We start from the raw sequence: 27,353 nt of genomic DNA, 5'->3' as shown, positions 1-27,353 counted from the left end.
TTTTTGTAAGATAACAGTTCATCCTTTTGAAGTGTATTAAGTTGATTCACATGGTAAAAGAAACGGCAGGCACTGTACCTACTCCAAGACACTCAACACTCAAACTTATTCATCATGTAAAATGTAGGTTAATCATATACAATTTCTTTGGCCATGTTATTCAATTTTTTCAAAATAATCATTACCATAGATCAAACTTTACTATGAAAACATGAAACTGCGTAAGGCTTTCATTCAACTCCTACAGAAGTAGCGTAAAACTCTTCAAAATTGTTTATTCTAAACTTTCTATATTTTTTGACGAAGGAAACATCAAATTAATAATGAAATTGACATTGATCTTAAAACCAATTTTGGGGAGATAAACATGCTGTACTGTGAGAGTTTACAATCACCAATCTTCAGCCTACACAAGTTTTGTGAATGAAAAGTGTTGAAATAACATGTGCAATAACATGTGCCTCCGGCTCAAAAGTGACACGATAACAAACACAATTTGTGAGAAAAGTTAATTTAAAGAAGTTCTTATAACAATTCAAAATGCCAACAAGCTATATGCACAATCTGACATTGATGAACACAAAATTACAACTGAAGGAGTTTTCAGAGGTTTCTGTTGATGTAAACGTCCCTATTATAAATATGTGTTGGGTCATGGGGCTGAGATGTTGCTGACACAGAGTCACTTGATAGACATGATGATGAGAGGAAACAGGAACGTCATTTGGGAATCAAACTACCCCCCTGGCTAACACTGCAAGCTCATCACTGTATCACTTGTATATTCTGTAGCTCCATTCTGGTGAGGTGAAATGGGGTTTAACGTCGCGTCCAAGATAAATGAACTTATAAAGCGACGTGCATGCACGTGTGTGTGTGTGTGTGTTTGTGTGTGTGTGTGTGTGTGTGTGTGTGTGGCTGCTTGTACTAGTCCGGACTGATGCCGATTTATAGTACTAGCACACTGAGATACCATGCCACAGTTTAACATAAATACCCCACTCAGACACAGTATACTGACTCCGAGCCGACCAGTCCTTGTTTTAGCCCCCTAATGTCGAGCGCCAGACAGGGTAACAACAAGTACCACCTTTTAACATCTTTTGGTGTGATGCAGCCGGGATCAAACCCCGGACCTTCCGCTCTCCGGGCGGACGCTCTACCACTAGGCCACGGAGGCGGTCCACTCCATCATGGATCAGTGGCTACTGTAGCTCATTGTTCACATTCAATAGTTTGCTCGTGGGTTTTACAAAACTGGGAACATCTCCCAGATACAACTGACCTGACAAGGCTGAAATAATCTTAGAAAAGAGTCTTAAACAATCGGGGGCATGGATGGCCCAGATGTCTAGGCGCTGCAATTTCCTGTGCAGGGTTGTACCTTGGCCACGGTGTGAACCTAAGATTGTGGGTTCGAGTCTTAGTTCACCCAGATCATATTTCTACGATTGTCAGCATCGTACCCGTGCTTGTGGGTTTCACCAAAGTGGTAAACGTGTGAGACCTGCATCACTTCAAGCATTCCTCCCATGTTAATCTGACACACCGTGATATAACTGGAATACTGTTAAAAGTGGTGTCAAACCCAGCTCACTCACTCACTAACTCTTAAACAATCTCACTCGCTATAGTATCCTGGGTTTGAAATACCTCAACAAGGTATTCATCATCACAGTGACATTGTTTTGGAACAAGGGAAACTGTCATCCAAAATAGTTACACAAATTATCATAATATAATGAATTATCTGAGATTAATATCATCACAGAGTGAAGCCAATGTCATACCAGCAAACAGAATGTTCCTACATAGGCAGGCCCCCGTTTGCTCAATCACAAACAGTACAGAAGCTGATGCTATTCTTTGGCTTGCCATAAATTAATGATTTACGATAACTCTGAAGACAAATATATCAACCATTTTTGTTCCTAATCACTTTTCAGCATTTTGTCATGTTAGCAAATCAAACGTGAGCTTCAGTGGACATACATTCATATAAATGAACTTGGCATGAAGCATATCTGTTAAGACCAAATCATGACGAGGTAATAGAAGGACATATTTACAACATTAATGAAAGCCATGAACATAGGTTTAGTCCTTACAGACCAAGAACCATAACCTCAAGATAGGGGGCAGAGTGGTGTACACACCCTTTTGGAGTGAGGTGAGGTGAAATGGGGTTTTAACGGCGCGTCAAAGATTATTGCACTTATATAGCGACGTGCATGTATGTGTGTGTGTGTGGCTGCTTGTACTAGTCTGGACTGATGCCGATTTATAGTGCTAGCCCACTGAGATACCATGCCGCAGGTTAACATGAATACCCCACTCAGACACAGTATACTGACTCCGAGGCGACCAGTCCTTGTTTCAGCCCCTTAATGCCGAGCGCCAGACAGGGTATCAACAAGTACCATCTTTTAACGTCTTTTGGTATGACGCGGTCGGGGATCGAACCCCGGACCTTCCGCTCTCCGGGCAGACGCTCTACCACTAGACCACGGAGGCGGGCTCCCTTTCGGAGTGAGTAAGTGAGTGAGTGAGCTGGGTTTAATTCTGCTTTTAACAGTACTCAGTTATATAATGGCATGTCAGCTTACTGTGGGAAGAAAGCCCAAAGTGATGGAGGTCTCAGATGTTTACCACTTCGGTGAAATCCACGAGCATGGGTACGATGCTGACAAACCTAGAAACATAATCGGGGTGAACCGGGATACGAACCCACGATCATAGATTCTGCTGTGTGCAAGGGATGCAACTCTGCACAGCTGATTGCAGTGCCTTAGATAAAAGGGCCTCCTGTGTCCCCTTGTTTGTGGAGATTCTTACCACGTATACGTATGAAAGTAGGTGATTGTGTATATTCAGTGAAAAAAGGGAACATATTCAACATCATAAGTAACTTATTAGGGGATACAATTTACAAAAGACAAACTACTTTGCAGATTTTTGTGCATACATCAAGTACTTGACGTTAACTTTTGATCCGAAACAGACCCCACTTTTCTGAATAGCTACGCGGATTCATACAGATTGCACATCGGTTTTTCGATTCATACCTCAATGAACTGAAAAAAATACACAGTCAATCCTTAAATAAATCCATGTCAGATCCATTATGTGTGAAAAAAGATAGAGCCAAACTTTTCCTCTCCATAATCCACAAGTACAGAGTGATTCTGACGATAGCGATGGGGAGTTTCCACAAACACAGGCAGCTCATTATGATACTCAGCCTCAGAAACTGATTGTTAATGATTTAGTCAATATGGCAGTACGAGGAACGAGAGTTGAATAATTGGAGAATACATGAACACAAGCTGGTGATGTTATCAAGGTTCTTTGGCATCCAAAATGAACACAAAACTGATGACGAAATATGTCCGTCTCAAATGCTGGACCAAGAACATGACTTGAATTTGAAATTTTGTGTGGTGGGTCAGTATTCATTTAATATCATATTTGATGACTGATGTTATTAACAGTGCAATGTAATATAAGGGGAACGGTATTTTTCAGGGCATTGTCATTTGCAGAATCCCTTGGTCTTCCATTAACTGCCCAATGAAGGAGGACAGTTGAAAAGACCGAGGGCTTCTGCAAATGATAATGCCCTGAAAAATAGCGTTACCGTTATTGTAGCTAAAAAGAATAGAATTTGTTATGAAATAATAGGAACAACAATATCAGTTTCGAAACATTTACTGCAATGAACACGAATGTCACTGACACACTTTTACAAATATGGAAACGTCATAGAACAACCAGATGACGTCACTATTGAAAGTGACGTCACCTATCCCTATCCTATGGCATAACCTAACAACGGGCGTGGTAATTGCCTGTCATCAGGCAATATGAGGGCATTATGAAGTTACTGTCACCCATTCATTTCTGATAACATGCAGGCGGTTGAAGGATTCTTTTAGCATCCATTTTAGCTATAAACCTAAATATAAAACCCCAGAGCATGACAAGGCCTGATTATCCGATGAAGCAGACGCCACTGAAAACAATGTTATTCAGCCTTGGGATCAACAGTGTTTACACATATTCACAGTCGTGTCGGGGGCACAGGTGGCCCAGTCGTCTAAGGCGCGGCAATTCGCTGTGCAGAGTTGCGTCCCTTTGGCACACCAGAGTGAGTGAGTGAGCTGGGTTTGACACCACTTTTAACAGTATTCCAGTTTTATCACGGCGTGTCAGATTAACATGGGAGGAAAGCCCAAAGTGATGCAGGCCTCAGACTTTTAACCACTTCGGTGAAACCCACGAGCACACGTATGGTGCTGACAAACCTAGAAACATAATCAGGGCGTACCGGGATTCAAGCCCACAATCATAGGTTTCTGGCGTGTCCAAGGGATGCAACTCTGCACAGCAAATCGCCGCACCTTAGACAACTGGGCCACCCGTGCCCCCTTGCTTATAACAAAACACAAAAGGAGAACTAATCATAGTTTGTTATAACTATAGTTCATTATAAGCACATATACAACATTTATACAGCAAATGGCTGGGACCAGAAAAATGAATTTGTTATATCTGTCAGTTCATTATAAGTGTGTTGGCAATACAAAAAGATGATCGTATCAAGGACACAAGAAAGGGCAACCCATCACTGGAGACAACACAAATATTGTCAGTGTCAATAATTATAAAAAATAGATTTTAGCAGCATATTTAACTACTACCCTGGTATGTTCAAATTCATGCGAGTACTGTCATCCATTGTTTAACACTCCTGCAGTATTTACAAAGATGTATTACTAAGTGAAAGTGTATTTTTGCTACTGTTGCTAGCTCCATTAATTCTATACATAATAGAGACTAGTACGGTGATGTAGATGTCAAGATGTATATAGATATAGCTATGACTCAATAATTCATGATGTCTGACAACATTAGACAGTTTCAGCTGTGGGAACTTCATCCCATTTATTAGCAATTTCTTGCTTTACGCATAAATATTGGGAACAAGTAGAATAACTCATTTGATTACACAGTGTCTGGTGCTCATGAGTGTATACAGGCAGTCTGTCATTGATTGGAGGGAAGATAATCCCTAATCCTGGGATGATCGTAACTGCTTTAATATCCTCTAATTCATAGAGTGTGTGAGTATGGTTTTACGCCACCTTTCGCAATATTCCAGCAATATCATGGCGGGGGACACCGGAAAATGGGCTTCACACATTGTACCCATGTGGGGAATCGAAGCCAGGTCTTCAGCATGACGAGCCAAAGCTTTAACCACTAGGCTACCCAACAGCCCCTCTAATTCACAGTGCTTTAGAAAACAATGTTAATCAATCCTTGTGCTCCCCTCCTGTGTGGATCTGTTTTTACATGCAAGTGGTGGAATCAAAACAAAGGAATAAGACCAAGAAGTTCACGTTTTTTGATGACCTTATAAAACTAACCCTAATACCTAACCTAACCTAACCTAACCTAACCTAACCTAACCTAACCTAACCTAACCTAACCTAACCTAACCTAACCTAACCTAACCTAACCTAACCTAATCCTAACCTTAACCCTAACCCTAATTATGGTCTTTGTTGTCAATGATTAATTCTTTTGAACATGGATAGGGTTTTGTTGCTTTTATTATTATCATCATCATCATCATCATCATCATTATTATGGTCTGTCTCTTTCACTTAGCTATTTGGTTTGTAGATCAGCTACATGAACAAAATCCAACCAATTTCAGTTATGAAAAACTTCAAACTAGGTTATTGGCCAATGTAAGTAGCCCTTTGACTTTACTTAAAAGTGTAACTTATTCTTTTCTTTATTTCACCCCACCAACAACTCTTTTCATGAGACGCCTTTTAAAAAGAGTTTTACTAAAGATCCAGTTTTATCTTTTGACCCTAGGTTTGGGTTAAAAGAATCTATAAACCTGGTGATAAATTAGAAGATCTCAGCTTATAGTCAAGAGCCTCTCACCAAGGCCCCAGATCAGCTTCAGATGCCCAAGGGCGGGTGTGCTGATGCAATGAGAGTGCTTATCAGAGGGGGAACGCTATTGCAGTTTGGTGTTCTCCTGTAGAACGTTTGTCCATTAAACCAAGAGCAGCTTACCTGCAATGTACAAGAACTGGTCCTGATGATGTGCTCATAAAACTGCTGACTCGTCGTCTTACATCCAAAATAAATCCCGGGTCTGCACATTCGTTGTCATGGAAACCAAGCATTTCAAAATGCCTGACCACCCTCTCTTCTGAGCTACCTTCCTGCAAGGCAAGAATTGATTGTGTTAAAATTAAGTGAGTGAGTGAGTACGGTTTTACGCCGCTTTTAGCAATATTCCAGCAATATCACGGCGGGGGACACCAGAAATGGGTTTCACACATTGTACCCATGTCGGGAATCGAACCCGGGTCTTCAGCTTGACGAGCGAACACTTTAACCATTAGGCTGCCCGACCGCCCCTGTTAAAATAAGTGAAGGCTCAACCTCTGCAATATATGGCCAGTGTGGTTAATGTTTTCCTGATGAAGAAATATTATGTCAACACATTTAATTGTTATCATGAACACAGAATACAATACAAAGTTCAACATACATTGCTTTGCAAGTCAAAGATTTGGGACAGATTCCAATAAATCTATTTTTAGCAATGTGGGATTTCCCTTCATATGCATCAATACAATGCAGGGTAATAAAAGCCACATGTTAAATCTGTTTTCTCATGTCAATCAATCTTTATTCATTGTACTGATGAGGCCAAAAGAGCCCATAATACATAAACCTTGGTGTGAAAAATTCATAACATACTTTATTTGTATCATGGTATGGAATATGAACGCTGATAAATGAACACAGGTCACACCCACCACTCACACAGGCCACACCCACCACTCACACAAGCCACACAGGCCACACCTACCACTCAAACAGGTCACACCCGCCACTCACACAAGCCACAACCACCACTCACACAGGCCACACTCACACAGGCCACACCCACCACTCACACAAGCCACACCCACCACTCACAAAAGCCACACCCACCACTCACACAAGCCACATCTGCCACTCACACAAGCCACAACCACCATTCACACAAGCCACACTCACCATTCACACAAGCCACACCCACCATTCACACAGGCCACACCCACCACTCACACAAGCCACATATCACTCACACAAGCCACACCCACCACTCACACAAGCCACATCCTTGAGACCTACAGTGGGTAGCCGGGTAGGGTAGGGTAATAGTCATTTGGGTACCCAGGTAGTAAATTCAGACTTGTTCCAGCCCTAGCTTTTAGCTTTACAGAAAAATCAAGCAGAGGACACTAAGACAAGGCTTCACACACTGGTACCAGACACTGACACCCAGACCTTCAGGGATTAACACATATAATAGGCTATTAATATTGCGCATATTTCCACACCACTCAGGGCCATGTTCAAAGCACTATTATAACCCCGGTCACTGGATCAGTGAGCACTCAAGAATCACTCTCAGCTCCCTGGGAAGTATACAACCTAAGCTGCCTGTTATGAGCTAGAAGGTTAACAACCATCATACCGGATACCCATCCACTACTAGGTAAACAGAGGCACATTTAGAATAAAGTCACTTGCCCAAGGAGACGCTACATGTGTTACATGTGCTTCAGTGTGGGGCAGGACCGAAGCCTAGAAACTCTCATGAGCTAAGCTGCCGAAATGCGGTCACCCATTCAAGGACTCATTCATTCAATGACCGACGTTGCTTAACTTCACCTGATTTGTGACCTGTGACTGTGCAGGACCACGTGTTGACAAATAAGGTGTCTGAAGAAGGGGATGGGTATACCTGCATCCATCCTCTGGATCACAGTGTTGTTGATATCAAAATGAGGCAACTTACTTTCTGTATCCGAAATGTCCTGATGTTGAGCTGTGCCATGAAAACAGCATCTTTGTTCCAAATATGGATGTCCCCATGACGGACATATTTCTTGACTCCAAGGAAGACATCCCAATACTTCTCACATTGTTGCTGAGAAAGACACATATATATAATGGCTTTAAGTGTGACAAGAAGTTGAGGAACTAACAGATTTACTCAACGAACAACTAGAAAAAATATATATTCAAGGTCACATGTAGTGAAAAAATTTCATGCGATCTTGAGGCAAATATCAATATTTCTGTATACTATAAACCATGGTAATAACGAACTCAAGGGAACTCAAGGGAGTTCATTATCACCGGAGTTCATTATTACAGTAGTTCATTATTACCATAGTTCATTATTACCGTAGTTCATTATTACCCTAGTTCATTATTACCGTAGTTCATTATTACCACAGTTCATTATTACCATAGTTCATTATTACCATAGTTCATTATTACCATAGTTCATTAATACCATAGTTCATTATTACCGTAGTTCATTATTACCCTAGTTCATTATTACCGTAGTTCATTATTACCACAGTTCATTATTACCATAGTTCATTATTACCGTAGTTCATTATTACCCTAGTTCATTATTACCGTAGTTCATTATTACCGTAGTTCATTATTACCATAGTTCATTATTACCGTAGTTCATTATTACCCTAGTTCATTATTACCGTAGTTCATTATTACCGTAGTTCATTATTACCATAGTTCATTATTACCACAGTTCATTATTACCGTAGTTTATTATTATCATAGTTCATTATTACCATAGTTCATTATTACTGTAGTTCATTATTACCGTAGTTCATTATTACCATAGTTCATTATTACCACAGTTCATTATTACCGTAGTTTATTATTATCATAGTTCATTATTACCGTAGTTCATTATTACCATAGTTCATTATTACCGTAGTTCATTATTACCGTAGTTCATTATTACCATAGTCCATTATTACCATAGTTCATTATTACCGTAGTTCATTATTACCATAGTTCATTATTACAGTAGTTTATTATTACCGTAGTTCATTATTATCGAGTTCAGTATTACCGTAGTTCAGTATTACCATAGGTCAGTATTACCGTAGTTCATTATACAGCATATAAACAGCAAATGGACGAGACCCCAAAACACTTTGTTATATATCTGACAGTTTGTTATAAGCGTGTTCGTTATGAACATAGTTTACTGTACATGAAGTCAGTTTCCGGGAGAACAAATTTGACAATATTCGTAGGAAGACTTTTAATATCCAAGTGAAGGCTCTGTAATCACACGCTCCGTAATCGTAATCTTACAATGCTCAGCGACTACACGGATATGCCGAGTAGGTCGGTCGCAACTCAAACATCAGTCAAGAGCAAATCTAAAGGTGTGGCTATTTCTGTTTATCCTACAGACATTACAACATTTCATACATTGTTGAGTGTGAAACAACCTTTGATGTTTTCATGTGAATAATAAACATAAAACTTCATGTTTGTAATTAGCCCTTCAAGCATGCATCCTGTTTTCGTACTATAAACCGGAGCTGCTATAAAACTATGTTCACCACTATTTTTATTCAAGGGTCCAAGGGCTATAGATAGAGTCCCCTACCCTAGCCCTAACACAACCATAAGGATCGAAAAGGTACACACACATTTTCCGAAACGCAATTATTTTCTAGAGCTATATTTAGCTTTTACGATACTGTTGGGTAGCGAACAGATTCTATACTTATACCCATAAACCACCTCGGTCCTCTTTCACGCCATGAACGCCCTTCAGGGGGTTATACCTAGTAGACAACAGACGACATCATCTATGCTGTTTCTACTTCTTGCCATAAGTTGTGGACACGGCAATTAAATGGATGAGCAGACAGTGAAGTGTGATCATTGAAATTTTGCAGCACGACAAACACTGGGAATGGATTCACCCCGGGTGGCAGATTTCTTTCATTTGGTGACAATTCAGCCTATACTTTTTCACTGTCTGCTTTACGCGATTTCCATTTTTCAAATTTGTATTGAAATCTGCAAAGTTGCATGAATTGCCCTTTAAAGCTATTTTTAAACTCATTCATCAACATTGAAAGTTGTAATTTGACCTAAGCACCAATAATATATGCATTATGTTCATTATCAATCCAGATCATTAACATACAGCAGCATTTTCAAAAAGTCCAGTTGCCATGACAACACAATGCACCCCTTCCTGCCAGATCATGTGCCAGAATGCTGCTAAAGTTCTGCTTGTGGGCCCTGAAACAGTCAAATCATTTCACAATCATTTCCCACACAGAGCATATTCCCTGCATTTGTTCATCAGCTTACAGTTACAATGTCTGGTTACAATTAGTTGTAATAGTTTCTCCCCTTGCATTTCTCCCTCCTATATCAAATTTAATTTTTCAATTATCATATTAAAAATAATTAAGTATCCATTTTTCAAATTTGGAATTGAGAAAAAAAAGATACCGGTATTTATAGAAAAATGTATTCAGCGCAGTGAAAAATCAAAATTCTTTCTTTTAAAAAAATCACATTTAACAATATTTTTCAATCAGTTGAAAGTGTTATTTCTTTCAAGTGAAATACTGATTTAATATTTTAGATGAATATTGTAGATTATCACTAAATGCATACAAAATAGTTTTATTTTCAGTACACTCTAAAAAAGAAAAGAAAAGAAATGCCCAGGTAGTATGTAGTTCACTGAAGCTGGCTACACAAAAAATCTGATATATAAATTGGATATATGTTATTGGAAAATGTTGGTGGCCTGATATTCGACAAATGGTGCGTCATAACACAGCCATTGTCGATTTGCAATGTCTTAAACGGTATTGTTTTCACACTTGTTAAAAAATGTCATGGAGGAAAACAGTAAAGCAAAATGCACGTACAAGTATTCATAACTCGTGGTAGTGGCTATAAAAAGGCAAGCATAAGCCAATAATTTGTCATTCAATTGTCAACATTTTTCAAGTTCGTAAATGCCGAGACTCAGCGCTGTCGATCGGAATATCGCCATAGGACATATTGAAAGAGGGGAATCACAGTCTTCTGTTGCATGCCACTTCAACGTCCACCACAACACAAATTTGAAAGCAAATTGCTGCATGAATCAACTTCTTCAACCTCACCTTCTGCCAATCATTGACTGCCAGAGGGAGCTGTTTCAACAGGACAATGCTCCACCGCACACAGCTTGTGTCATGATAGACTACCTTCATAATACCAACATCAACGCCTTGCCCTGGCCGCCAAGATCTCCAGACCGCAACCCACTCGAACACCTCTGGGATGAACTCGATCGACGGGTATGTCAACGTCAGAAAACGCCACAGACACTCCCATGTCTGGCCAACCCAATACAAGCAGAATGGTGCAGAATTCTTCAGGATGAAGAGATGCAGAGCTGTGATTGCTGCCACATGAGATACTGAGTTGAGCGCAGCCTTGTGGCCTTATGTGACATGACAATGAACAGTTTTCAATGCCTTTGAACAACGACAACCTGTGACTATCGAGCTCCAAAATTTCCTTTTTGTATCTATGATATTAAATAAAATATATCAACTTTATTAGGTACAATAAATTTACTAAAAATCTACCTGTGCATTTCTTTTTTTGAAGAGTGTACATACAGACATGGCAAGACTTTTCTTGACAATATTTATCCCATTCTCTATTTTCAACACATGACATTCAAATGTTCATTCACTAGTCCAGACTACAAATAAATGCTAACATCAGTTTCAGAAGCTATTAGTATTTATATATAGATTATAGAAGCTCGCAATATATTCCTGATATTTGAACTTTGGTCTTTAGTGGATAAGTCACAGACTGCCAACCTATAAATTCTGATTTTCAATCAGGATGCAATTAATACCACATAACATTTCAAAATATTCATCACATTCCAAAATATTTGGTGATTTGAATTATCATGCAAAAGGTTATGAGGATGCTTTTTGAAAATGAAAATGTTAAAATTATGTGACCAAAGATGTTTTCTTTAAATGTCCATTACTTTATTTATTCCTTCTAAGAAGGAGTGAGTGAGTATAGTTTTAACGCCGCTTTTAGCAATATTACAGCAATATCACAGCTGTGGACACCAGAAATGGGCTTCACACATTGTACCCATGTCGAACCCGGGTCTTCGGCGTGACGAGCGAACACTTTAACCACTAGGCTACCCGACCGCCCCTCTAAGAAGGAGCCAAGATGTTTTATGTTGCATGAAGAATGCACCTGTGGCATCTGAAAAAGGTGTGGTAGGAAGGGAATCTAAAGCAGAAAAAACACTGGAAAAACACTGTTTTATACCATGACGCAGGAAGACAACTGAAAAGGTTAACAGGAGTGTTGCCTTCTTATTTTGCCAAAGGTTCTAGCATGTGATATTTGAATTTTGATTCTTTTTTTTTCCTTCTTATTTTAGGGGGCAGTTTTTTGTGTGTGTTACATACACAAATGAAGTTTTATTCATATATCATGTACTGGTATATATTGCTAGGTTTAACTGAATATATCACTGTCTCTCAACATGTCTGTCTAACAATGTGAGTGTTTATGTTGCTCTTTAGGAGTCTCTTTACCCACATCCATCAAGGATGAATTGCTACAGTACAATGTCTCCATCAGGACCAGTCAACCTACCTTGAGCAGCGATGTACTCCTTCGTCAGGTAATAGCCCTGGAGGCAAGAAGGGCAGTGTTAGGAGGGCTTCTCAAAGACCACTAATTTACATTTTTTGTGTTTTCTTGCCACAATCTGACAAGTTCTGACACAGTGCAGTGCAATACTGTATTAGACCCAATAAGCGCCCCCGCCCCCCCCCCCCCCCCCTTTTCCCAGATGTAAGATTTACTCACCTGTTTTTTACATACAGTCAAGAATCTTTTGTAGTTGGTTAATGAGGAGATGTTCACCAGTAAAACGTAAGTAACAGTTAATCTCTAGCCCCCCAGCAACAGAAGAATATCGATAGGCTTACTGATGAATTTACGCCAATTTGACTCTGAAATGGTCCCAATAAGCGCCCACCCCTTCTGTCTTTATTTTACGCGCCCTGGGCGCTTATTTGGTCAAATACGGTACATGTCATTCAAGTGTACTGGTGAGGTGAAATGGGGTTTAATGTTGCGTCCAAGCTCATTGCACTTTTAAGCGACGTGCATGCACATGTGTGTGGCTGCTTGCACTAGTCCAGACTGATGCCGATTTATAGTGCTAGCCCACTAAGATACAATGCAGTTTAACATGAATACCCCACTCAGACACAGTGTACTGACACCGAGCCAACCAGTCCTTGTTTAGCCCCTTAATGCTGAGCGCCAGGCAGGGTAACAATGAGTACCATCTTTTAATATCTTTTGGTATGACAGGGCCGGGGATCGGACCCCCAGACCTTTCATTTTCAGGGCGGACGCTCTACCACTAGACCACGGAGGCTGTCTTCAAGTGTACTGTGTTGGAGGACAATGTGAAGAAGGATATACTCAGCATTATTAATGAAGGGTCACCTGGTATGTAAGGCTTCAAACATGAACATGTGCCAACAATAGGTCTGAGTATGTTAACAATGTGCTTAACAGTTGAAGAACATGTTGTTTATGCCTATTTCACATTGATCGAGTAATTGTATGAACCTGGAAAAAAGGATAATGACTGCTAAAAACAATGAAAAGTGAAAGATTGAAGGTTATGCAATTACCTACACACCACAATTCAATGCATGACAAGCAACATTTTTTGTTTGTTTGTTTATTTGTTGTTTAACGCCACACTCAGCAATATTCCAGCCATATGACAGTGGTCTGTAAATAATCAAGTCTGGACCACACAAACCAGTGATTGACATCATGAGCATCTATCCAATTGGGATACTATGACATGCATGAACCAAGTCAGCGAGCCTGACCACCTGATCCCATTAGTCGCCCCGAACGACAAGCAGAGTCGCCTTTTACAGCAAGGATGGGTTGCTGAAGACCTATTCTACCCCGGATCTTCACGGGTCTACAGTCAATGTGGGTATAAAACGCTTCATTCCAGATACACCTGAACTACACTCTTAGAAGTTGAAGATGCAACACTGTTTGCATACTTTTATCTGTTATTGTCAGTGTGACTGTTTAATAATGACACAGAGTATATGTTGGTAATATTTCAAGAATAAAAGGATGACCAGAAAGATGTGTTTAGTTGGTTGGTTGGTTTGTCTTTTTACGCTGCACTCAGCAATATTCCAGCTATATGACGGCAGTCTGTAATAATCGAGTCTGGACCAGACAATCCAGTGATTAATATCATGAGCATCGATCCACGCAATTGGGATCGATGACATGCATCAACCAAGTCAGCGAGCCTGACCACCCAATCCCATTAGTCGCCCCGAACGACAAGCAGAGTCGCCTTTTACGGCAAGTATGGGTTGCTGAAGACCTATTCTACCCCGGAATCTTCACGGGCCAGATGTGTTTAGAACAAAAACAGGACACCAATAGGGTTTGATAACATATAAGCCATGGTTTGAGCACTGGGCCTTAGTACAATGCAGTCTTAGCGCTATAACTGTCGTAAGCCGGTGTTAAAGTATGGGAATTTTGATCACCTTAGCGCTAAGATAGCTTTGTGCAAATGGGGCCCTGAGCAATGTAACACAAAAATGTGCCACAACTAAAAGTTATGTTTTATTGTGGAAAAAAAACTAACAATTTGTATCCATTCTTTGTTATCTGTTCACTTTTTCTTAAAGCTATGACTGTCGTGAGGGAATATGGGAGTTACAATAATCTTAGCGTTAAAATCATATTTATAGATTCATGTGTGTGATACTGCACAGACAATACTATCCCAGAGATCTTGTGGAGGTTCCAGAACAGAATAGGTCCCCAGTACCCCACACTTGTTGCCAGTGACAACTGATGAGAAGTGGGTGATATTAACTATATGAACTGGTTGACTGTGGTCATGGATGGCATGGATCTTTGGTATGGCATGTCAACAACCACAACGTTGCAGTGAATATATACTGTATATCACTTTTTATAAGGTGAGTTTTTCATACCTAGAATTAGGGTCTTTCAAGTGGGGTCGTCTTATACACAGGGTTGACGAGTTTTGATGTTTTTTTCCCCAACACAAAGACATTACTGTGAGCACGTAACACCGGAAATACCATGTCAACAAATCCATACTGAAGTACGCAAATTAATCATGTAATTACACTGTCTTGTTATAAAAAGTGTTCATTGTATATCTGGACATATGATTGTAATCTGTTTTATTAATTTTATTTAAAATTTCATTCAATATTGTTTACATTCATTTCGGCGAAATACATTGACCCAATGAAAGTCATATTTGTTGCAGTTTGATTATTATATGAGAACATAAAGTTTTCGCTATTGCGAGCGTGGGAGCATGACGGATGTTGGTGAAATTGTTCCATACGAAACAATATTCAGCAATAACGATTATTAATAATAGCAATAGTTATAACTAAAATAACATGATATTGGAATAAATTATTCCTGGTAAAACGACAACGTCAGAGAATAATCAGTCTAGATTATCTGTTGAAACAGGTTCCACGAGGTGTAAAAAGGAAAAATAGTGGTGAAAATTATATGAATGGATGACTGCAAATGAGTGATATCACAAGGTGTTTATAAAAAGGATAGCATGTCCTGCTCTACTGATCACGCGATTCGCTGTGCAGAGTTGCGTCCCTTGGGCATGCCAGAAACCTATGATTGTGGGTTCGAATCCCGGTTTGCCCCGATTATGTTTCTAAGTTTTGTCAGCACCATACCCGTGCTCGTGGGTTTCACCGAAGTGGTAAACGTCTGAGACCTGCATCACTTCGGGCTTTCCTCCCACATTAAGCTGACACGCCGTGATATTACTGTAATACTGTTAAAAGCGGCGTTAAACCCAACTCACTCACTCACTCTACTGATCTCACCTGCAACAAGGCAACATTCACATGACCACCACCTCGGAGCATTACGAGAGACTGTTCGTCCTGGGAGGGGACTTTACATTACTTTCAGGACATCCAAATTTTATTAAACCTGAAGACAGAATATTTTTGTCCAGCATTGTCCAGGAATAGATTATTTTTTTAAAAAGCCAAAAGTCATGTGATGATGGGTCTAGCCACTGTGAAGTAAGCCATTGAAGACCGGCACAACACTGTGACATCTTGTAGTCATTGACCGCCTCCTTGGTCTAGTGGTAGAGCGTCAGCCCGGATAGCAGAAGGTCCGGGGTTCGATCCCCGGCCGCGTCATACCAAAAGATGTTAAAAGATGGTACTTGTTGTTACCCTGTCTGGTGCTTGACATTAAGGAGCTAAAACAAGGACTGGTCAGCTCGGAGTCAGTATACTGTGTCTGAGTGGGGTATTCATGTTAAACTGCGGCATGGTATCTCAGTGTGCTAGCACTATAAGTCGGCATCAGTCCGGACTAGTACATGCAGCCCCCCCCTACACACACATGCATGCACGTTGCTATATAAGTGCAATAATCTTGCACACAGCGTTAAACCCCATTTCACCTCACCTCACCTCTTGTATTCATCGGTGTCTCTTTTCATCAGTCCAAATTTATTCTTACTATTCTTACTATTAAATTACGGCCTCTGTCGTTAGCAACAAAAAATAACCCACATATCCACTAGAATTGCTATTTGTTCAAGGATTATAAGAGATTATAAAAATGTGCATAACATTAAGTATTCGGTCACCATGAATTTTGTTTGAAACAGATTGGAGCTGGAGGTTTTTAACATTAAAATTTTATTCCACCAAATTTATTTCATTCACTGATATAAAGACATGAAGGCCATGGTGACGTGCGAAACTAGCCATTTTGCTTCAAAATTATACTGTTATCTTGATATAACATTTATACTAAGTTTTCCTATAATAATTAGATCCACATCAAGTGCTTTTATGAGTTATCATGGTGTAATATTTATACATCATTTCATATAATTATAATTTAGCAGATAATACTTATCATCAGGTAAAATGCATATATAAAATATCAGTAGTTTCAGTTACAGCTTTTTAGATAGATGCTAGCCTAAGGTAATGGGAGCGCATCTCCTAGACGTACTATTCAATAAGACAAGAGTTACGTCTACATAGTTTAATAGATTTGAAGCTTTTAGATAAATGCTAGCCTAAGGTATCAAGATCCCATCTCCCAGACAAAAGATATGTCTACATAGTCTTATAGATTACCTTGAAATATTTTATTTAAGTAAATCTGTCATCACCTATATTAGAATAACATTCAGCAATTACTTCAATTTAGACTCATTAAGGATTAGCCCCAATACAAGCTCGTCTATAATGACACCATAATCTCTTTCAAATCATGTAGTAATAATCATATGTACAAAATTGCAGGTTACAAAATGTTCAGTTTTGCTTACAACAATCTTTGAAGTGTTTGTGGTAATTCATCTGGAGGAGGAAACATAATAGAAATGGACTAAGGGAGTGTTTTTTACAATTTTAGGGATATGAGAGAGCTTGAGATTTAGTGCCTCTCTGACTGTGACATCATGTCTACTGTTTGAGAAGTGTGTTGTCATTATGGTGGTGTCTGGTTTAGAATCTAAACCTTACTTCTCCACTCATTCATTATCTCTGCTAACATAACATTTGTAATTTTATCATGTGATAATTAACATACTGTATTTTCAATGTGTGTGATACAGTGACTCACTGATACCATCATGACACTGTGTTTGTTTGTTTGTTGTTTAACGCCGCACTCGGCAATATTCCAGCTATATGATGGCGGTCTGTAAATAATAAAGTGTGGACCAGACAATCCAGGGATTGAAATTATGAGCACTGATCTACGCAATTGGGATACTATGACATGCATCAACCAAGTCAGCGAGCCTGACCACCTGATCCCTTTAGTCGCCTCTTGCTGAAGACCTTTTCTACCCCGGATCATCACAAGTCTCATGACACTGTGATATGAAGCATTATGACAGCAGTTCTTTGACGTGTGAGACAGTGACTCACTGACACCTTGACACTGTGTTTGTTTGTTTGTTGTTTAACGCCACACTCAGCAATATTCAAGCTATATGATGGTGGTCTGTAAATAATAAAGTGTGGACCAGACAATCCAGTGATTGAAATTATGAGCACTGATCTACGCAATTGGGATACTATGACATGCATCAACCAAGTCACTGTGAAATGAAGCAGTTTCAGGGGTTAAGGGGATTATAATATTAAGATCCCATGAGATATATTACTTTCAAGGTACAATTGTTTCAGAAAATAAAAACCAATATACATTGATAGGAATGTGATGGGAATCTACATCTATCAATACGATACAAGGTCACATCAAATGCATTGAGACATTAATTGATTATCCAGATATTGATTTTCCTTCATACTTGTTTACAGGGATGAAAATTTAATACATGTCAATATTTGTCTGAAATGACTTGGAAACCTGTTACGAGACACATTTTGTTATTTCATCCAGTTAGAGAGTGTCATTATTGACTTTTGAACCAGACTTAGTTCCTCATGAAAGCATATGTCTTCTCATTGTAAAAATATAGAATACTAAACAAGCTCCTGTGTAATACCAATTTTATGAAACGTGTGAATTGTTCTAATATATCTCATGAGCGAAAGTGAGTCAGATACCACAACTATTCACATGTTTCATAAAATTGGTTTTACACGAGAGCGTGTTTAGTATTTTATTTATTACTTGCCATTTATAAGTTTTTTTAGAATTCCACTCTCGTGTGTGAATAGGCAAACACCTACACAATCCAAAGCATAATACAGTTGAGTTTAACAGAATAATGCTTCAAACACGTCAAAGTTCATAAGTATTAATTTAATGCTATACAACGGCCCACCTTCAGTATTCAGGCGTCTGTTCCACAAAATTATTGTAACGCTAAGGTTATCATAACTCACATACTTTAACATAGGCTTACGACTGTCGTTGTGCTACAGTACGATCGCCTTGTGGAACGGGGACCTGCACCACAAAGTTTACAATCACATCACAATACCCGATGACTTAATTTGTGGAATTTTGTTGCACGATCCACTGCCGAAACAATGCCATGTGACGTCAGCCTAATAACAAGGTTGCTGGGGTCATCGAGTGTGCACAAGCTCCTCTCAGTGATCTGTCATCTCCACACGCAATGTTGTTGAATAAGCGATGTTAAGAGTTAAGTTTTAAGGGATGTTAAGAGCTTTCAATATTTGTTCGTGAAACTTGTTCCCTCAGAACATATGCACATGTTTGGTATTACACAATGTGTAATACAGCTGTATGTTTATTAAACGGGTGATCTCTTCACGGGCAAGCAATTAACATGGTCTACACTAGCATCACACAATAGCAATGCAGAATAGTCCTATTATAGGGTTAAATCTCAGTTGCATCACATGTTTCTGAACTTGGTAATACAGACATACCGTATTCGACGTAATACGCGCCCAGGGCGCTCTCAAAATTAGAAATAGGGGCCTCTTATTAGAATGGTATTTTGGTCACAAAAAAAACAGAGTTGAAAGATAAATTTTATGGTTTATGCTGACAGCCTGAAAATGTTTGTATACGACAGATATATTTTTCCAGAGTGTGTATTATACACGAATAAATAAGTCTTGTGTACATTGATCAGTCGGATGGGGTGCTAATTGGGATTGTTCATGAGCCAATATATTAACAAATATCGCCGTGGGCGCTTATTAGAGCAGGGCGCTTATTACGTCGAATACAGTAATAGATATATCTTTTGCATAAACAAGTTTGAAATAGAAGAGCATTCTGACTGGTCAGTGGGGATGCGTGTACATGTTTTATATATATAAATATACCGATAACAAAGTTGGCAATATTATAGGTATTAATAAAACATAAAAAATGGGCAGCTAGCTAAAATAAATTCAAACCATGTACTTTCTGGTTTGAGTGCTTATAGCTATGCCCAGAAGATAATTAAAAACCCGCAAAATAAAAGAGTGTTGCTTAATCCTCAGGAGATTATTAACAACCGATTTATTCACAATATTATATGACAGATTGCGATTCAACATTTTGTGATCATCTTTTTATCAGAACGTGTGTCTTTATTGATGTTGATGAAAGATCCCTACTTATAAATGATCACTTAAAAAGTCTATTTAGCAACAAGAAACACTACCCAAGCAGCTAATGCTTTATAAAACCATGTGCCCTACATTGACCTGCTACTCAGAGCTTCGGAATATAAGTTATATAAGATGTCAGCCATTAGCAAACTGTATGTAATTCTTCTGTGAGCGACATGGTCGACTTGTCGAGCTGTGTCACAATAGATGTGCATGTAATGTATCGAAGAATTTCCTCTTCACATCATGCAATAGGCTCGTAAACAGGATATTGAACAGCAGTGTGATTGCATTAGAACCTTGGCCATCAGGGATTAGTCCCTGTATGCTATGAAATATCACCATGCTCACACGCAGCAACCATGCTTTATGAAATCCGAGATGAATTTGTCCAAAAACATATATTCGATTGCTTTTCAGCTCTGTCAATAATGGGAATGTGATTCCTGCTCTCACTCAACATTTATTTTGCCAAATAAATGACCATCTGATCCTGTAAACAATATGTCTGGGAATTCATATGGCTTTTATTTCTAGAATTTACCAATAACACGATATGTTGCGGAAACGTGAAGAGAGCTCCATTAAATAGAAGGGTTCAGTTTCAAACAACATGCGATTTTACATGAGAAGTGTTCTTGCAGTAAAGCATAATAAATGATCATGTCAAATAGTTTTTAAACTCTTCTAAATTTAGATTCTGCCGGTTTTTATGAATTATAAAAGACTTTTATACTTACGTCAATGAAACTTGAGTTGATGTAGTCATTTTTAATGTGGGGAGGCACATCCCAGAGTATCACCCGGCTGTGGTCGTCTGGCAACAAAACAAAGATAATACAAAATAAACTCCTGGATGCAGAGATGCAACAATTTTATACCTGTGAGAGTAAGATTATCAGTGTTTGGGAGGATAGCACTCAATTTTCAGAAAGCTGCCTGGGTTTTTTCTCTGCGAGTATTTACATTTACATCATTAATTAAACAAATGCCTTTTTTAAGCAAAGATTATGTTTGCATTTTCTTATAAATTACCAGTTATTTTGAGATATTGTATTTATTTCCTCAAGAACTTTCCATTGTTATAGAAAATGCCAGTTCTCTCTTTCCTTCTGCCAAAATCAAGTAGCATATAGAAATATTCCTTTCCAAATATAGAGCAAATGATTCTGTAAACAATCTGAATATAATCAGGTCAATTTTATTTGTAAACATTTGTAAACAAATATTTAGTTTTTATTATCGTAATCAAGTATGGTCCTTCATGGTCAAACAGAGGTGAATTTAATTTTCACCTGTTAAATTTCTACAAATGATTGATTTTGTTGATTGATGAATTTGTACATTAAAGGAAATATTTAAAATCCATCCACGTTTCGGCACAAGACCCACTGCCAAAAACCTATTGTATCTAGAGGTGTGGGGTATTACCGGAAAGCTTGTTTACCACAATTTGAAAACCTAATGAATATGTATCATTGGTATATTACATTTTTCAAAATCATGCAAATTTTCATGTAGTTGGCAAAGTTAACATAAATGACAAGTTGAATTAAAATTCAGAAATTCAGAAATTCAGAAATTAGCAATTGATTCCTTATATTGTATCTATTACGCATCCCTTGTGGCCATAGCAACATCCAACAAAATTTAGACAGGTCTATTTTGAACCTAGTCATTTGGGTTTTATTTATTCAGCTTCATAACAAATGACAGATGAAAGAACACATCCAATATATTGTGGTAGGTATCGCTTTACATGAATCATTAACGCAATAAATTGTAATACACAAGTCAGGCCAATACCCATCACTCATTGCTTAAAAACATAATGAACAAAAATAAAAATTAAGGGACAGAATACAAGTTTTGTTTGATTGTTTGTTGCTTAACATAGCAATATTCCAGCTCTATGACAGCAGTCTGTAAATAATCGAGTCTGGACCAGACAATCCAGTTGTTTATATCATGAGCACTGATCCACGCAAGTCGGATACGATGACATGCATCAACCAAGTCAGAGAGACTGACCGCCCGATCCCGTTAGTTGCTCTTACGACAAGCATAGTTGCCTCTTATGGCAAGCTTGGGTTGATGAAGACCTATTCTACCCTGGATTTTCATGGGTCAAAATACAAGTAGTGAGAGTAGTCACTTCAATGATGCCACAAGACATTCCTAATCTCAAATGGGATATATGTGGAGTTCCTTGCAGTTATATACACATTTTATATTCACAAAGCAGCCTTCAACTTCTGAACACATACACTTAGTGCTGTAATATTTATTTGCATGACATTAAAAGATGGTACTTGTTGTTACCCTGTCTGGCGCTTGACATTAAGGGCTAAAACAAGGACTTGTCGGCTCGGAGTCAGTATACTGTGTCTGAGTGGGGTATTCATGTTATACTGCAGCATTGTATCTCAGTGATCTAGCACTATAAACTGGCATCAGTCCGGACTAGTACAAGCAGCCACACACATACGTGCTACACTTTGCTATATATCTTGGACGCGACATTAGACCCAATTTCACCTTACCTATTTGCATGACACACAAGTTATATCATGTGAGGTGAGGTGAAATGGGGTTTAATGTCGCGTCCAAGATTATTGCACTTATATAGCGACGTGCATGTACGTGTGTGTGTTTGTGTGGCTGCTTGTACTAGTCCGGACTGATGCCGATTTATAGTGCTAGCTCACTGAGATACCATGCCGCAGTTTAACATGAATACCCTACTCAGACACAGTATACTGACTCCGAGCCGACCAGTCTTTGTTTTAGCCCCTTAATGCCGAGCACCAGACAGGGTAACAACAAGTACCATCTTTTAGCGTCTTTTGGTATGACGCGGTTGGGGCTCGAACCCCGGACCTTCCGCTCTCCGGGTGGACGCTCTACCTCTAGACCACGGAGGCGGTCTAGTTATATCATGAGATATCCAAACATGACTTACCGTATTCGACGTAATAAGCGCCCAGGGCGCTCTCAAATTTAGAAATAGGGGGCTCTTATTGGAATATTATTTTGGTGAAAAAAGAGTTGAAAGATCGTAAATTTCGTGATTGCCCATAAATAAGGGCGCATGTAACACACGAGTGCGTATTATACGCGAATAAATAAGTATTGTGTACATTGATCAAACGGAAGGGGTGCTTATTAGGATTCTTCACTAGCCAATATATTAGCAAATATCGCCGTGGGCGCTTATTAGAGCGGGGCACTAATTACGTCGAATACGGTACTCTCTTTAGCAAAGAACAGTGTATACTTATTGAGCAGCTAAGGCCAGACAATCTTTTATCATTTTCAGATTTTCTTCACAATATGTCACAATGCAGGAGGTAATAATAAAAAAATTCATATTGTCACAGTGGATTTTAGATCAATTTATTATGTTATAAATTGTAATGTATAACAAATACACAATGAAACAGATCTTAAAATTCAGGCAACCACATATGTAAAACTGGAAGAAATGTTTTTTAGAATAAACAATTATTGTTTAAATAACTATGCCGCTTTTCCAGTTTGCAAATCATTAAGTTCAATGTGCTAATTGCAATGCAGGCTCCAGTATTTACAAACCCATACAGACGACATGGTCCTGAGTAGGGCCTTTGATTTTATGTATGTCGTATCAAAAATCAGTATTCAAACAGAAATACATGCAGATGTAAACCCCTTGTTTGACAGACATCAAAAGGTTGTGTTCATGGAAATATATATGGAGGACAAATTCTTTTCTGGGAATGATTTCATTTCTAAAAACTACAAACATTTTACTCACACCTTTATCCTAAACCAATTTCAGTTTACTTTGATATAGTAATGACAGAGAGGCACAGAAATGAAACTGACAAGAAAATTAGATCAGTTGAAAGCAATATTAATCATTCTATTCATCTATGATAATATTTCCGATACATCGGGATGTTGATAACATTCCATAACAACAACAGGCCATTTTCTAATCGATTAGACTGTATGAATAATAGATGGAGATAATCATTGTAAGGCATCTGGGGGAATTCCCGCGACAGTAACTCAATCTATGGACTCTCTTTACAGCAGATCACACCTCAGTGTCATGTATGGCCACAACACCATTGAGTCAGCTGCCCTGTCCATATACACCCTGAAACACTGTCCATATACACCCTGATTCAGTGTCCATATATACCCTGTAACACTGTCAATATATACCCTGAAACACTGTGCATATATACCCTGATTCAGTGTCCATATATACCCTGTAACACTGTCAATATATACCCTGACACACTGTGCATATACACCCTGAAACACTGTGCATATACACCCTGACACACTGTGCATATACACCCTGACACACTGTCCATATACACCCTGAAACACTGTCCATATACACCCTGACACACTGTCCATATACACCCTGAAACACTGTCCATATACACCCTGATTCAGTGTCCATATATACCCTGTAACACTGTCAATATACACCCTGAAACACTGTGCATATACACCCTGACACACTGTCCATATACACCCTGAAACACTGTCCATATACACCCTGATTCAGTGTCCATATATACCCTGTAACACTGTCAATATATACCCTGACACACTGTGCATATACACCCTGAAACACTGTGCAAAGACACCCTGATTCAGTGTCCATAAACACCCTGAAACACTGTCCATATAAACCCTAATTTACTGTCCATATACAACCTGAAACGCTGTCCATATACACCCTGACACACCATCCATATACACCCTGATTCACTGTCCATATATACCCTGACAAACTGTCCATATGCACCCTGAGAAACTGTCCATATACACCCTGATTCACTGTCCATATCCACCCTGATTCACTGTCCATATCTACCCTGATTCACTGTCCATATACACCCTGGCACACTGTCCATATATACCCTGATTCACTGTGCATATACACCCTGATTCACTGTCCATATATACCCTGATTCACTGTGCATATACACCCTGACACTTATTCCATATACACCCTGACATAATGTCCATATACACCCTGATTCACTGTCCATATATACCCTGATTCACTGTGCATATACACCCTGACACATATTCCATATACACTCTGACATAATGTCCATATACACCCTGATTCACTGTCCATATCCACCCTGATTCACTGTCCATATCCACCCTGATTCACTGTCCATATCCACCCTGATTCACTGTCCATATCCACCCTGATTCACTGTCCATATATACCCTGATTCACTGTCCATATACACACTGATTCACTGTCCATATACACCCTGACACACTGTCCATATCCATCCTGATTCACTGTCCATATACACCCTGGCACACTGTCCATATATACCCTGATTCACTGTCCATATATACCCTGATTCACTGTGCATATACACCCTGACACATATTCCATATACACTCTGACATAATGTCCATATCCACCCTGATTCACTGTCCATATCCACCCTGATTCACTGTCCATATACACCCTGACAAACTGTCCATATGCACCCTGAAACACTGTCCATATATACCCTGCAACACTGTCCATATATACCCTGACACACTGTCCATATATACCCTGAAACACTGTCCATATATACCCTGATTCACTGTCCATATATACCCTGATTCAGTGTCCATATACACCCTGGAACACTGTCCATATATACCCTGAAACACTGTCGATATATACCCTGCAACACTGTCCATATATACCCTAATTCACTGTCCATATACACCCTGACAAACTATCCATATATAACTGATTCAGTATCCATATGCACCCTGACAAACTGTCCATATGCACCCTGACAAACTGTCCATATACACCCTGATTCACTGTGCATATACACCCTGATTCACTGTCCATATCCACCCTGATTCACTGTCCATATACACCCTGGCACACTGTCCATATATACCCTGATTCACTGTGCATATACACCCTGATTCACTGTCCATATATACCCTGATTCACTGTGCATATACACCCTGACACTTATTCCATATACACCCTGACATAATGTCCATATACACCCTGATTCACTGTCCATATATACCCTGATTCACTGTGCATATACACCCTGACACATATTCCATATACACTCTGACATAATGTCCATATACACCCTGATTCACTGTCCATATCCACCCTGATTCACTGTCCATATCCACCCTGATTCACTGTCCATATCCACCCTGATTCACTGTCCATATCCACCCTGATTCACTGTCCATATATACCCTGATTCACTGTCCATATACACACTGATTCACTGTCCATATACACCCTGACACACTGTCCATATCCATCCTGATTCACTGTCCATATACACCCTGGCACACTGTCCATATATACCCTGATTCACTGTCCATATATACCCTGATTCACTGTGCATATACACCCTGACACATATTCCATATACACTCTGACATAATGTCCATATCCACCCTGATTCACTGTCCATATCCACCCTGATTCACTGTCCATATACACCCTGACAAACTGTCCATATGCACCCTGAAACACTGTCCATATATACCCTGCAACACTGTCCATATATACCCTGACACACTGTCCATATATACCCTGAAACACTGTCCATATATACCCTGATTCACTGTCCATATATACCCTGATTCAGTGTCCATATACACCCTGGAACACTGTCCATATATACCCTGGAACACTGTCCATATATACCCTGAAACACTGTCGATATATACCCTGCAACACTGTCCATATATACCCTAATTCACTGTCCATATACACCCTGACAAACTATCCATATATAACTGATTCAGTATCCATATGCACCCTGACAAACTGTCCATATGCACCCTGACAAACTGTCCATATACACCCTGATTCACTGTGCATATACACCCTGATTCACTGTCCATATCCACCCTGATTCACTGTCCATATACACCCTGGCACACTGTCCATATATACCCTGATTCACTGTGCATATACACCCTGACACTTATTCCATATAAACCCTGACATAATGTCCATATACACCCTGATTCACTGTCCATATATACCCTGATTCACTGTGCATATACACCCTGACACATATTCCATATACACTCTGACATAATGTCCATATCCACCCTGATTCACTGTCCATATACACCCTGATTCACTATCCATATCCACCCTGATTCACTGTCCATATCCACCCTGATTCACTGTCCATATCCACCCTGATTCACTGTCCATATACACCCTGA

The 27,353-nt window shown here is 39.2% G+C and overlaps 1 protein-coding gene across 1 annotated transcript in view; it reads right to left on the bottom strand.

The window, feature by feature from the left end:
• The window catches only part of LOC124134570 (receptor-type tyrosine-protein phosphatase kappa-like), a 116,798-nt gene that overhangs the window by 25,013 nt on the left and 64,432 nt on the right, over positions 1–27,353 (bottom strand). The window contains exons 3-7 of the mRNA XM_046499471.2: positions 20,843–20,919; positions 12,583–12,619; positions 10,076–10,173; positions 7,883–8,014; positions 6,097–6,248 (exon numbers count right to left, since the gene is read on the bottom strand). Of these exons, the coding sequence (XP_046355427.2) occupies positions 6,097–6,248; positions 7,883–8,014; positions 10,076–10,173; positions 12,583–12,619; positions 20,843–20,919 (496 nt within the window). The remainder of the gene's footprint in view (positions 1–6,096; positions 6,249–7,882; positions 8,015–10,075; positions 10,174–12,582; positions 12,620–20,842; positions 20,920–27,353) is intronic.

The sequence above is a fragment of the Haliotis rufescens genome, unplaced genomic scaffold (genome assembly GCF_023055435.1).
Source record: "Haliotis rufescens isolate VD_foot unplaced genomic scaffold, xgHalRufe1.0.p SCAF_112, whole genome shotgun sequence".
NCBI lineage: Eukaryota > Metazoa > Mollusca > Gastropoda > Lepetellida > Haliotidae > Haliotis > Haliotis rufescens.
Note: the sequence above shows the minus strand (reverse complement) of the source record. Positions and strands in the feature narration are given on the sequence as shown.